Genomic DNA, 13,927 nt, shown 5'->3' on the forward strand with positions numbered 1-13,927 from the left:
ACCAGTATAGCTGATTACGGATCAGTGATTTGGTGGAGAGGTCAAACTCATTTCAAGAATATAATGCAATCGCTTCAAAACCTAGCTCTTCGAAAGATATTAGGAGTCTTCAAAACAGCCCCAATCCTTCCAATGGAAGTAGAAGCAGGCCTAAAGCCCCCAAAAATTCGATTAGATTCAAATGTTAGGCAATACGCGTTTCGTCTAGCTAAACTCTCGCCAAACCATCCAATCAATATCGAAAAAGAAATATCAGCTCAATATCAAACCGATTTGGAAGTAATCCCTACTCCTCAAAGAAAACGATATAAATCAATCCAACTTGATAGAATTAGAGGATCAATAAATCAGGATCTCAATCCTATTTCACTTGAAAAGATTATTCACTTCAACTTCCCCCCATGGAAAAAGGAAATTCCCTTCAGAGTTAATATTAGCAATTCATCAAAAGAAGATACTGCTATTCTTCACAATATCGTTTTCAATCACAGAGATAAGGATACTACCTACATTTATACTGATGCCTCTTCTACTGAAAAAGGAATAGGTATAGGTGTAGGTATAATCGCAATACAACCAAACAATCGAATTTCATATCAACAACAATTGAATATTGGTAGCAATCAACTAGTGTATAATGGAGAGCTTTACGGGGTTACTAGAGCTATTGAATATGCTAGCACAATTGCCTGTATTGGCAACAAATTCAAGATATATTCGGACAACCAAGCTGGTCTATATCGCTTAAAAACACCATCAGACCACCCTGGACAGGCCTATCAGATTCGAGCAATCAAAGCAGCGGAAATCATCAAAGCAAAAGGAGCTGAAGTATCTCTAAATTGGGTTCCAGGACATACTTTAGTAGAAGGAAATGAGCTAGCAGATAAACTAGCAAAGGAAGCAACCACAATATGTTCTATCTCAAACGAAACAAGTTTTGGACTTCTAGGTATGATGATCAAAGAATACGATTCAGATCAATGGCTTTCTACTCTCAATCAATACAAACTCAGATCAAATCAATCCCCTTTGACCTATTCAAAGCTATTTCCATGGAAGATAGGATCGAAAATCAAGCTACCAAGCGAAACCAAGCGAAACACTGCTAGCGCATATTTTCAACTCAAATTAGGTCATGGATATATCAAATCTTATTTACATCGATTCAAACTCTCTGATAACAAATGTATATGTGGTAATATTGAGGCTCCACAACACCTCCTTATTAGTTGTCCCATATACAAAGCAGAGAGAAAAGAAATATTCAAGAATATACCACTATCTAAGATCACTATACAGTTCCTACTCCATACAAAAGTAGGTATTGAATTAGCCATTAAATTCATCAATATCACCAAAATCGCTACAAGAGCATGGCACCTGGCCAGGGCTCTCATACAAGACGAGATAGAGGAAGGAATAGTAGTAGAAGAGGAGAGAGGAGAAGAGAATGAAGAAAAAGTAATTAGAGAAATAAGAGAGGGCTTTGATTTCCTTACAATTTCTTAATTTTCACAATTTTCTTATTATATACAATGTGTATAATGAGCGGGCACTGTTCCCCAGCATTTGTTTTTACTTCCCTAAATCGTATATATCCATTTTTGTAGAATAAAAAGTTATCCGCTAGAGCCTCTAGAGGCCTAGCCGTCCTATATAGTCTTAGACTGAAGATGGACGTAAATGAAATCAATCAATCAATCAATCAATTTAATGTTCACTAATCAAGGAGTTGATTATCTTAGCGCGCCAAGCCTCCATGATCGTTACCGATTAGCAATCAATTTTCGGGAGGGTCAAATGTCCGGCGGTTGTCAATAACGACATCACAAAGATCAAGTGGTTTTCAGGCACAATCTGTGGAAAGTACCAGGACGGTAAGGACAGGATTTATGATGAACTTAGAGGCAGTGGCCCTGAGACCACGCAACTTGAAGAACACCCGACGGAAAGGTTTCATTGCTTCTATGATGAGTGATTTTCAGGCTGGGTGATCCTACGGCTCGATATAAACAAAAGGTCTTAATACAAGGCGTCGACGTTGACTAGTCGAAAGGAGAACAGGGTACTTCAGATCATGTGATCCGTGCATAAAATTAAGTACCTAGGTAAGTAAATGAATTTTAAAATGCCCGAAACGTTTTTAATTTCTCGTCTGTGTATGTTTCGAGGATACGGGCCACACTCGAACAGTTAAGCGAAGTGTAACTAAGGAGCAGGGTTCGGACATGGCCCAAGATTTCATCCGGAAAATACGTTAAGCGGAGCTTAACGAAAACTCCTTACAAATAAAAGTTTACCTTAGGCTCATATCTGAGATTGATTGATAATGATTTCGGTGCAAAATGAATGGAAGCTCTTCTTCGGACATTCTCCGTTGTGGTAGCCACTTTGACGGGCATTTCAATGATTTTTGTATTTAAGGAAGCAGCCGCTTTCAAATTATCATTTACACCACTCACATCCATAAACCACACATCTTCGCTCACTCTCGAATCCTACATCACCCCCCGTTCACCTTAAAATTACCGCCATGTCTTCTAGTCTAGTTTTTATCACTGGAGCAACTGGCTTTATTGGAGCTTCAACTGCTTTAGCTACACTCAAAGCCGGTTACCGTCTCCGCATCTCTGTTCGCAAGGAGTCACAAATCGAAAGCCTCAAGAACATCTTCTCCGATCATACAAATAGTTTAGAGTTTGTCATCATTCCAGATATCACAGTACCTGCCGCATTCTCTAGAGTTCTAGACAATGTTGAGTATGTCTTGCATTTGGCTTCTCCGCTAGCTGAATCTGTCGACAAGGATAAGATATATCGACCAGCAATAGAAGGAACCCTGAACATTATGAGAGACGCAGCCAAGGTCGCAAGCATTAAAAAAGTCGTCATCGCATCCTCAATCGCTGCTTTGACGCCGCTCGAAGGCCCTACAGGTGGACTTGTGTTGAAAGGTTAGTTCTTCGAGGCTTTACATCGCATTCCACAACTGACTTAAATTTTATCTACAGAGGATACATCCCTGGACTTATCAGTAGATATAAATCGAGACTACAACGAGGGCAATTACTATTTGACTGCTTTCAAGATATATCACGCCTCAAAACTTCTGGCCAATCAAGCAAGTTGGGAGTTCTTTGAGAAAGAAAGTCCCGGCTTCGTGCTCATCACTACTCACCCCTCTCTGGTGTATGGGCATAATTTGGTCCAAAAGTCGGCTGAGGAGATCCAGGGGAGCACTAATGGTCTCTTGTTTGGCAGTATTATGAATGGTGCACAATCGGATGGTGTCCTTCTGTCTGTGTATGTCGGAGATGTGGCAGATGCGCATGTGAAAGCTCTGAACCCGGCTCTCGATTCTAGCTCAAGTTATTTAGTCTCCGGACAGCCAATGACTTGGAAAGATGTTGTTGAAGTTCTGCAAAAGGATTATTCTGCTGTGCCTTACAAGGTCGTATCGAGCACAAATCCCAAGGTGGCAAAAACCGATACTTCGAAGGCAGAGAGAGAACTTGGTCTTCAATGGGCCAAGCCAGAGAAAATCATCAAAGAAGTCATGGACCAGCAATTGTCATTTCTTAAACAAAATTCTTCGTGAGGAACATGGCTAAAGAGTCAAATACCAATTGTTGATGAATTCAACTTGTTATTTGTTAGTTTATACATTAGAATTGATTTTCCCAATATAATTAGGCTTTGAATATTGTCAATTTGGGAAGTCATCTGAGTCTGTGCATTTTGTGATAATGGCGACTTAATATCTCTGACATCAAAGAGCAGTAAATATTTGATTATGATGTCTTCAAAGTAGATAGTACCGATTGAATAGCGGTATGGTATTTTATTAGTATTTACTTGAGCATGAGTAACTTTCTCGGTTATTATAGATATATCTTTTACAGTTGTTAATTTTGCTATCAATATAAGCTGTGAGCAGTAGATCGATATCCAGTGAGCATTTCTAGAAAAGATAGTTTTATATTAAGTAAGTAATATTATACAATACGTTGTTGTTGGAATTAAAAAGTAGTATATAGAAAATCTGCTGACTTCTACATCTCATTAAACATATTTATAATATCCCGTATAAACGCTTATATCGTAGTAATTCATTCTTCGATTATATAAAAATTACTCGACTTATTATAAGCATATATAAAATCCAGACATTTTTCAGTATTTGAAGCTTTATATGTTAGGAAAAGCATTATTATAACTATAAAACTTTAGTTTATTACTATTCTAATTACAGTTGATATTGTAGGACAAGCTATGTTTTGAGCAATAGTCGCTGTAGGAAATATCTGCTCATGCGTATTCGTCTTATTTCATAAGATCATGAGCCAGGATTACGTGGGGATCTTACGTCTACACAAGATAATTGGGCACCGTTGGTCTGGTTCGTACTACAGTCTTACTCAGAAAATAAATCATCATTTGAAGAACGTAGATCACACCAACAGCGATAACTGTTGGTGATGAAAGTTTTTTTGGCGGTGCTGTTACTATAGGTCTGCTGAATATACTTATGGGATAATTTTGGGGGTGGGATTGGTCAGATATAGCCACCAACATCAATATATGCAGGTTACCTTTAGGAAGTCTTGATGAAGTCTTGATGAAATCTTTCTTCAGCATTTCGAATTTCTTACTTGTTGGTGTCGTTTTCAAGCTGCAATTTCTCGTTTTTTCTACAATCGCCGAATCATCAAAACCTTGCTCAGATCCTGAAATAACAGTCTATTTTATTTTTTGAGACGAGCTTTACTCCTTGCAAAATATATCAAGTTCCTAGCATGAGTGAACAAATTGAAACTCTTGGTTTGGATGGAGAGAAGAGAGCCCATAACTTACAGGCACAAGTGTCAAGCGTATCTCAATCTGATCCATCCATGAGCGATACGTCGCAAGCCGATGACATTTCTCTCGAAGTAGTATCCAGTCAATCCCCTACAATTTACCTAAAGGGAGCAAGACTTCACATGATAACAGCTGCGTTCGAAACTCTATTCTTTTATTCTTCAAAAGGACAAGCAAGAAGTACTGATTTGTCTCAGAATCTTTTTATCTCTTTTTATCACCAATCTCGAAATCCCGATTGTTACAACCTCTTTAGTTTCAATTACAGACGACTTGAACTCCTTCAATCAAGTCAATTGGATTGCATCTGCCTACATGCTGGGTGAAGTTAGTAAGTTAAACATTCCCAAACGAAGCGCTAATAGCACATACTGATAACTTTCCATAGGCATGCTTATGATTTGGGGCAAACTCAGTGACATATTTGGCAGAAAGCTATGCACAATTACTTCTATCAGTTTATTTACCATATTTGCAGGAGCTTGTGGGAGTTCTCAATCTATGACACAGCTGTAAGTTACCAACATTTAATCCAATAGGTGGTAAAGATGTAGTGTACTAATCGACGGTAAAGTATAATCTTTCGAGCATTTCAAGGGATTGGCTCGGGAGGTAATTTTGCGCTTGGTAACATAATAATTTTTGAGCTGGTGCCTAAGAAGTTATACACGAGATATACAAGCTTTATATCAATCGTCTACTCAATTTCATTTTCACTTGGGCCTGTTTTAGGCGGGGCACTCAATCATTCCAAAACTTGGAGATGGGTATTTTTATTAAAGTGAGTCTGATCCTCGATCAAATCACTTTCTCAAAGACTAAAAGATTCGTAGTGTGCCAGCTGGAGCTCTTTCCGCTCTTGCAATTGTTCTTTATCTCCCTGCCAAATTCCCCAATCACGAACGCGACGAAACGTCTAAAGGTTTTGGATTCAAATCGCTGTTTTCAACAAACGTCTTCAAACGAGTTGATCTCCTCGGTGCCATAATACTACTGATTGCTACCGCTCTCTTAGTCACAGCACTCGAAGAAGCCGGACAGTTATACGATTGGAAATCGGCATTTGTAATCGCTCTTCTAACGGTATCCTGTATTTTTTGGGTTGGTTTTGTTTTTTGGGAGCGACTGGTGAGCTTAGAATCACAAACCGCCGAGCCAGTGTTCCCCTGGAGGCTTATGACTAGCCGAATTTGGATTGGAATGATACTGTAAGCCTAATCATCATTATTTGATCGACAATTGAAACTAACATGCGACCCTTCTTCTCCCAGTAATGCAGTTTTCTTGGGTAGTCCATATTTTGTTACTATCTTCCAACTTCCTCAACGATTTCAAGTGGTTGAAAACACCACGGCTCTCAATGCAGCTTTCAGACTCATTCCATTCACGCTATTATGCCCTGTTGGGTCAATAGTATCCACTGTGGTAGCTGGAAAAGCTAAAGTTCCACCTATCTTTTTAATCATGATAGGTTCCGGTTTACAGATAGTCGGCTTTGCGCTACTTTCCACTCTAACCGTTTCAGAGGTAACACCAGTATCACAATATGGGTTTCAAGTAATCGCAGGTTTTGGTGTGGGCATTAATCTCTCGACTTTGCTCTTGATCACACCGTATTCCATATCTGAGCCTGCTGATAAAGGTATTTTATATTTATATCCCCCGTCAGAAATATTTGACTGACTTTGAGGTCCTGCTTCACAGCCGTTGCTGTTAGTTCCATAACACAGTTTCGAATACTAGGTGGTGTTCTTGGTATTGCAATTGCCACTGCCGCATACAAGAGCAACATTTTATCAAATCTTGACAGGATATTGACTAAAGAGCAAAGATCACTCATTCTGGAATCAACTTCAATGATTAAGACATTCGATCCAAAGGTCCAGATGCAAATTCGTGGAGTCTTCGCTGAAGGTTACAATATACAATTTCGAATTTTGGTTGCATTTGCTGCCGCACAAATCCCGTCATCATTAATGATGTGGCAGGAAAAACAAATCGTAGTCTGAACTTTTCTGAGTCATTGAATTTCGTTTCCGAGATCAGATTCCAAGGGAAAAGCTGAGTCGATTATCAAGAACTTTGAAGAGTACTGATAGGCGGCAATGATAATGCACTGTATTTATAGCAATAACAAGTTTTGACAGATAACAACCAGTTCTCGCAGACTGAATTTCAAAGTCATTGGATCGGTGATCTGCAAATTTGAGTTATAAATTGAGCCAAACTCGTATGAAAGCTTTTCCGCTCGTCCACTTTACAAGATGTGATTAGCAGAATTATAGGGAAGACTAAGTCTTCAAATCCCACGAGTATAACCAACATGCTGAATCAACCAGATCTAGATTGTAGTCATTGATCTACTTCAACAATCATAGAAATAACTCTCCAATTCCACAATCAGCTTGTCACCCTAACGCTTTGAATTTCAGCCCCTGGTAGCCCTGACAATGGTTTATATTTATTAGATTGACTTCTCAATCTTGCCAAACTCTTTCGTGGTACTGTGAGTCGGGATCATTGTAGATCTGCAAATCTTCCACTGAATAAATGAAATGTTGCTCCGACCTGATGTTTTGTTTTTGTTTTTAACTTTGTGCCGGTCAACGAAGTCCTCGAAGCTTATTAGTCTCAAGTCTTTAATTGGGAGAAAGTCCTTGTTGATGACTTCGTTGATGGGTGCAAACCTATTACTTCTGCCTTGCTTTCAGCATCAAGCAATAAGCTATGCTTAGAGGAATCTTTTCACTTGACCATGGATCTTCCGGCTCGCTCCAAACTTTCCACTTGGTTACATTTCAACGTGCCTGACAGCAGATATAGGATCCAGCAATTCTGCACTTAATCATTTCAAAATTCCCAGACAGTCATTCATCTTAGCACATCCAGCATTTCCATTTTGAGCTGTAAGGTACACGGATATTTCCTTCACGTGTACACCCTAGACACGAGTTGAGCCCTTGGACAGATGTGATTGCAACGGAGTCAAAGAGTACTGCGAAGAATCGAGACAGTGGATGATCACGTTTAAGGATGGTCATTGGGAAAACAGTTTTGCGTTTTGACAAGTGTGAAAGTTTCAATGCACTAAGAACGAAGTATCTTTGGGGTTTTCCTCAAGAAGGATTTTTACCACTGGGTACCAAACTCACCACATAAGGATCAATCAACACTGCAGAAAGAACGAGCTGAAGAGATTTTTTCTCACTAGAATGCCCCTTCATTTTACTCGTCTTTCCCAATCCCGTTCCTCTTATTCCAGCTCTCCACTCATCATTCATTATCAGATAGCAAAATCAATCACCCCTCCCCTATGACTATTGGGCCTAGAAATAATAAATCTTTAATTCTCTATCAAATGCGACATTTACTCCACAGCTGCTTTTATAGCCACCTTCCAGAAATTTCCCAAAAATCAATTCGTCCCCAATTTATTTGTGGACCACTCAACTACTCCTCTGATTCTTCCTCATCGTCTTCTTCTTTTGTCTCCAGTGAACCCTCCTCCACAGCTTCAGCATCAGGGTCAGGTCCATCGCCATTAACCTTATCATGTCCATCCCCATTAACATCAATGAGGTTCTCATTACCTTCCTGCTCTAACCTTAAATATTCTTCCCATTCAGGGAAAAGCTCCTCATCTTCACCGGGTACACCAACGGTCTTGGCGACCCTGCCCTTTTTGTCATTTTCTAACTGAGCTTTCCATGCGTGCACAGTCTTGACGGTAATGCTTGGCTTATATGTTTGTGAGAATAGCACCGCTTCTGCTGCTCTGCCAGTTTTGACCAACAGCTCAATACATCCATCAACATCTCCCAATTGCCAAAGACAAGTAAATGCAACATTGTGTGCACCAGCATCGCTTGCCTGTGCACTCAATGCTTTGAGTCCCTCTCTATCACCCGTACTTGAGTGAAGTAACAACAACGAACCAAGATCCCTTGCATTCTTGAAACATTCAGCTGCAAGTGCAACATCCCAACCAGCAAGTGCTGCATCACCTACTATCTTCCACTTATGTTCGACATCTGCTTCACGGGCAAGTTCAAGAGCTATTGGAAGATGGCCTAATGCGAGGGCCAGCTCAAATTTATGTTCGCTGTCAGTTGCAACCTCCAATGCCAATTCTTTGTGACCTTGGCCCTCGAGGAAACGAGCAATTTTGTTAAGTTGGTCTCCTGGTATCGTGCTGAGTACTTCTGCAGCTGTATCCATATCATCTCTCAAGACCAAAGTTTGGTATTCGACGACTGCAAGAGAAAGGGCGAAAGAAGTGACGTTGACATCTTTGTCAGCGAGATAAATACGAGAGTCGCGCTGGATGTATCCGAGCAAATACATAGGTTGATCAAAATGAGAGATGGTATAGGTTTGATCACCAACGAGGTAATTGAGTCTGTTGGTGCTGTTGGTATAGATGAAGCAATCACCTACCCATTCACCAGTTCGTACACTAATTTATGTTAGCATTCGATTGCGTTGGTCTTGCCTTGACATACGTTTCATTGATATCCGTCACAACTTCAAACGCAGCCTCAACTCCATCGTCATCGACTTCTCCGGCATTCAAAGCCGCAATGTAATTATCTCGGGAGAATCTGAGGACGTAGAAGGTATCTTCACATGCAATAGCGACCAATTCTCCATTTTCAGACCAGTATACCTACATCAATCAGCTTTTGTTACATTTTCACATCAGACATACGTACTTCTGTTGGCTCAACCTCAATTCTCCTAACAAATCCACCGCTTTGCCAGTCATAGAAACCGATACCACCTTGGCCCTTAACACCGAGAAGGACTCCGCCTGTCAGACCTTCAGCTTGGAAGCCAACATCAAGACCACCACTTTTCTCCACAAAGTTTTTGAAGATCTTTACACTGGTTCCCGATTCCCGAATCGCGTAATCATTACTGTTATCTTTCGAACCCCAAACAAAATCCAAAGCCGAGCCAAAAGCCTTATTTCTCCATGCAAGAGCTGTATAAATGATGAATTCGCCATCACCGCATACGGATACAAAGCGGCCGTTTGGAGAGTGGAGAAGAGTTTGTGGATATACTTCGCAGGTACCGAGATCTTTCGTGGGTAAGGAGATTGGTTCATTGTCCTTTACTGAAGCATCTACGAATGAATAGTAATGACCCTATAATCACTTGGGAATACTAACCTCCACCCTTGATAATAGACGAGACAACTTCACTATGTCGAGCCCAAATCAATTTTCCAGAATTATCCATAGATACTGCAGGCTCTTCTCGACCCATCTTTACAACCACCGCACCTTCATCGAAACCGACAGCAACGCCCTGTTTACCCTTTTGGTAACTAACACACCAAGCTCTCTCTAATCCGTAGTTCAGGGATTGCTCTAATCTGTATGTATTTGCATGCCATATTTTGACTGTGCCATCCTCGGAACCAGAGATGATGACAGGTAATTCGGGGTGGTAGCATGCGAACGAAACATTGCTTGTATGTCCTTCTAAAGTTGCGATCAAAGACTTCGTAGTATAATCCCAAATCTTGACTGTCCTGTCGTCTGAAGTAGTGAGGAGATACGGTTTGTCGGATTGAGGGTAGTAATCCACATGGTTGACACCTTTCGTTTCGTGGGCTTCTAGTGTGAAGTTTGCTGTGGATGATCCCAAACTCCAGATCTTTACGGTCCTATCCAAACATGCCGATGCAAAGGTATTCGTATCCTTTGGATTGATAGCTAGTCCCATAACATAATGACTATGTCCTTCAAATACCTGCACACATTTCCAACCCTTATCCCAATCCCACAGCTTAATTGTCATATCATCAGAGGCGGTCAAAACGAAAGGTTGCGTAGGATGAACGACGATTCGCGAATATAATCTGGATGGGCTTCGAAAGTGGTGATCTTTTCTGAAGTATTATAATTGTAAACTCGTAATTGAAAATCATCGGAACCGCAAACAATCCAATTCTTTCGAGCAATGAATCTACCAGCTCGGACAGGAACATCTGTCAACTCAAATGTCTTGACAATAGCCTGAAGATTGTCAGCATGAGAGGGCATTCATATATTGATGTTACTAACCTGAGTTTCGTAAGACCAAATGTAAACATGACCTGCGAGCAATCAATACTCCATCCTCAAATCAATTCATGCGCCAGCCAACATACCGCTGTAAAGGGTTGTTAAAATCCATGGCTCGACTGGATGGAAATCAATTCCCTTGACTCTTTCCGATCGAGCAAATAACTGCCTCTGAGTTTTGTAAATCGAATTAGTAACTGCTGCCATATTCCCAACTACAATCGTCTCCCTCAATTTGAGATTGTTGATGCTATCCAGCTTCGCGGGCACAGCTAAAGCAATCATAGCTTTCGACAGCTGTACATATATCGCAGATTACTAGCAGAAGAGGGAATTCTTCTTACCTTTACGTCCAACCTCATTTTGAATTATGTTTGAAAAGTAAGGGGGGTAGAAAAAGCAATACTGTGGCTTTCAGCGCACGTATTGAATGGGTTCGCAAATGGTTCCTCTGCGAGGTTTTCTGGTGTGAATTCAATCGCAGAAGTCAGGCGATTTATGAGCTTGCTTTTGAACCTCTCGGAGTTGTATTAGAAGAAGAATTGGTTGAGGGAAGAAATAACAGGAATTCAAAGTTGTCCCTCGATATATTTCAATGTTCCTTTGGAGTCGAGATGTGGCAGCTTGAATGATACTGACTAGCGCTGATTAGGTTTAGTGTAATAACCTTATTTCACATCCCCAGAATACAAAGAAATACAATGGTAGTGAAGACTTCGATATTTGAGAAAAAGTAGTTGATATCAATATAAATTTCAACAGAGTACCGAAATTTCGCTCTTCAAATTCACATCAATCACAATTTTCTTTCTGGCTAGTCCTCCAAATCGAATTGATCCTATCACTATATAAAGGTCTTGTCCTTACTGTCTTGTTATCTCGTACCCTCGATCTCCAACACCATCATCTGGTACCAATCACTGCGAAAGAGAGGTGAATTGCTATTTTGCTATAAAGTAAACCGTGGTGATGAGCTCTCAAATGTTTGACATTACATCTGATCGTACTTCTCAACAAAGTATATGGTTCTTTCAACAAGATCAGAACACGAATTAATGCATCAATACCTCTCTCAATCATGTTGAGTATCGAGAAGTCTTTACGAATTCCTATGTTTTACACTCTTTTGTTTTTTTGAGAGGATATTCTACACCTCTCTAGCATTTCATTTGCAACCAATTTTCAATTCTTCAAATTAACGACCAAGTGGTAAATATCTCGAACTTGGTATTCCGTTCATTTCATTCATACTATCATCCGTGGGTAACTACATTGTTCCAAGTCATCAAAAGCGTACTGCGTATCCATAACACGCCAGAAGTATCGCTCACTATCCAATCCATCCCTATCATGCCTATCCATTCGCCATCCTAAAATCCCTCAAAAAAAAAGGAAAAAGTATTACTATCACCACTCTACTCATCGGCTTGAACCTTCTCAACGACGGCTACCACATGAGGGAACAATGGATGATCCGATTGCAACCCGCAGACCTTTTCCACGACTTGTTCTGGTGAGTTTTCCGACATGATCTTGGCCAACTCCTTGGATTCATCATCACCCTCAACGTTCTGGAAACGGAAAGCCATCTCGGCAGCGTCTAACAATGCACCAAATTCCTTTCCTTCCTCCGCAAGTTCGGCTGCAGGGGCAATAAATCTTTCTTTCCTGCTCAGTTTTCGTAAGGGTGCACGACCAACTCGTTCTACTGCATCCTCCAGATGTGGGTTTCCTATTCTGGTAATGATCTTGTCGACATAATCCTTTTGCTCTTGTGCCTCGATACCATGCTTGCCGACGATCAGTCTACTTGTCTCCTCCAATGCCATGTGGACTTCCTTGAGGATCTTAGGGTCTTGTAGTGCATCGTAGACTGTAGTCTTCTGGTGGTAATATCCGTGGTATGCAGCAGCTGCGTGTCCAGTGTTGACGGTGAAGAGTTTACGCTCAATGTATGGTATTAAATCATCCACCCATTTGATTCCCTTGATCGCCGGAGGTTCGTGATCATGGAAAGGTGAGCGATCCACCACCCACTCGTAAAATTTCTCAAGCTTGACATCAAGACCTGCATTTGGGTCTTGAGCGGGAACAATACGATCGATGGCAGAGTTTGCATATCGTGCGCGCTCGTGGTGGTCCTCTAGACGATCTTCTGGAGTGTGGTCACCCTTGATGTGATTGGCGAGGGTATCAGTGGCACCAATGGCATTTTCGCAAGCAATGACTGCAATGGGGGTTGCATCATTGGCTCGGCCATCAATACCCTTGGCAATGACTGGTGCAATGAACTTGAGAATATTCGGGCCAACCGAGCATGTTACTACATCGGCTGTACGAATCTCCTCAATAACATCGGCTTCATGTGTTTTCGAATTTATCGCACGGTAATTGGTGATGGTATCTTCGCTTGTACCTCGGCGCAACTTGAATAACTTTATATGAAGGGGTGGTTTGTAATTTTGTGATGATGCTGTCCATGACATCGCAGAAGACGACTTCATAACCAGATTTGTGAAGCTAAGAGTAATGTTAGTAAATATTTCCGTATTATGCATGCCATGGTAAATTATTCAGTGCAGTTGAAAAGTTTCGAAAGACTGGCGTGAGACATAGGTCTCAAATATTTGGAACTCGAAGATTAAAATGAACATGGACTCACAAATTCAGCGACGAACCCTCTACCGATGTTGCCGGCACCGAAATGAAACTGCTTTTAAACCCTAAGATAGATGATGAATGATGAGTTCTAAAAATATCCAGGTGTGTTCTTTTATAGGAAATTTAGGTGAGATTGATGCGATGTTGTTTGCAAAGGTGAAGCGTGGGTTTGAGTAGGTATATGGCGGGGTATGATGGAGGTGTGTAGGATGGATTGTGAGTCAAATTGATGACTGTGTCGAAAGGTGTTGTAAAGATAGAATGTGGTAACACACGAAAGGTTATTAGAATGGATGAAAGATTATGATCAAGGGAAGGAGAAATCGAGG

The 13,927-nt window shown here is 40.8% G+C and overlaps 4 protein-coding genes across 4 annotated transcripts; 2 read left to right on the forward strand and 2 right to left on the reverse strand.

Moving 5' to 3' along the window:
* Positions 1-2,536: 2,536 nt before the first annotated feature.
* On the forward strand, positions 2,537-3,601 carry EAF02_012095 (uncharacterized protein; the record flags this gene model as incomplete). The annotated part of the gene is made up of 2 exons (XM_038908143.1): positions 2,537-2,957; positions 3,015-3,601. The coding sequence occupies 2 exons, from the start codon at positions 2,537-2,539 to the stop codon at positions 3,599-3,601; spliced, it is 1,008 nt and encodes a 335-aa protein (XP_038752044.1).
* A 1,198-nt stretch (positions 3,602-4,799) lies between these two features.
* Positions 4,800-6,872, forward strand: EAF02_012096 (uncharacterized protein; the record flags this gene model as incomplete). The annotated part of the gene is made up of 7 exons (XM_038908144.1): positions 4,800-4,999; positions 5,061-5,194; positions 5,252-5,375; positions 5,438-5,644; positions 5,697-6,071; positions 6,135-6,505; positions 6,568-6,872. 7 exons carry the CDS (start codon positions 4,800-4,802, stop codon positions 6,870-6,872), a joined length of 1,716 nt encoding a protein of 571 aa, XP_038752045.1.
* Positions 6,873-8,313: 1,441 nt separating this feature from the next.
* Positions 8,314-11,299, reverse strand: EAF02_012097 (uncharacterized protein; the record flags this gene model as incomplete). Its single annotated transcript, XM_038908145.1, has 8 exons — positions 8,314-9,319; positions 9,366-9,529; positions 9,576-9,991; positions 10,038-10,606; positions 10,714-10,889; positions 10,938-10,969; positions 11,024-11,234; positions 11,282-11,299. The coding sequence occupies 8 exons, from the start codon at positions 11,297-11,299 to the stop codon at positions 8,314-8,316; spliced, it is 2,592 nt and encodes an 863-aa protein (XP_038752046.1).
* Positions 11,300-12,352: 1,053 nt separating this feature from the next.
* EAF02_012098 (uncharacterized protein) lies at positions 12,353-13,495 on the reverse strand (the record flags this gene model as incomplete). The annotated part of the gene is made up of 1 exon (XM_038908146.1): positions 12,353-13,495. The coding sequence occupies one exon, from the start codon at positions 13,493-13,495 to the stop codon at positions 12,353-12,355; it is 1,143 nt and encodes a 380-aa protein (XP_038752047.1).
* Between the last annotated feature and the right edge of the window lie 432 nt (positions 13,496-13,927).

Source organism: Botrytis sinoallii (genome assembly GCF_014898435.1).
Source record: "Botrytis sinoallii strain Bc 23 chromosome Unknown BSIN_040, whole genome shotgun sequence".
Classification (NCBI taxonomy): Eukaryota; Fungi; Ascomycota; class Leotiomycetes; order Helotiales; family Sclerotiniaceae; genus Botrytis; species Botrytis sinoallii.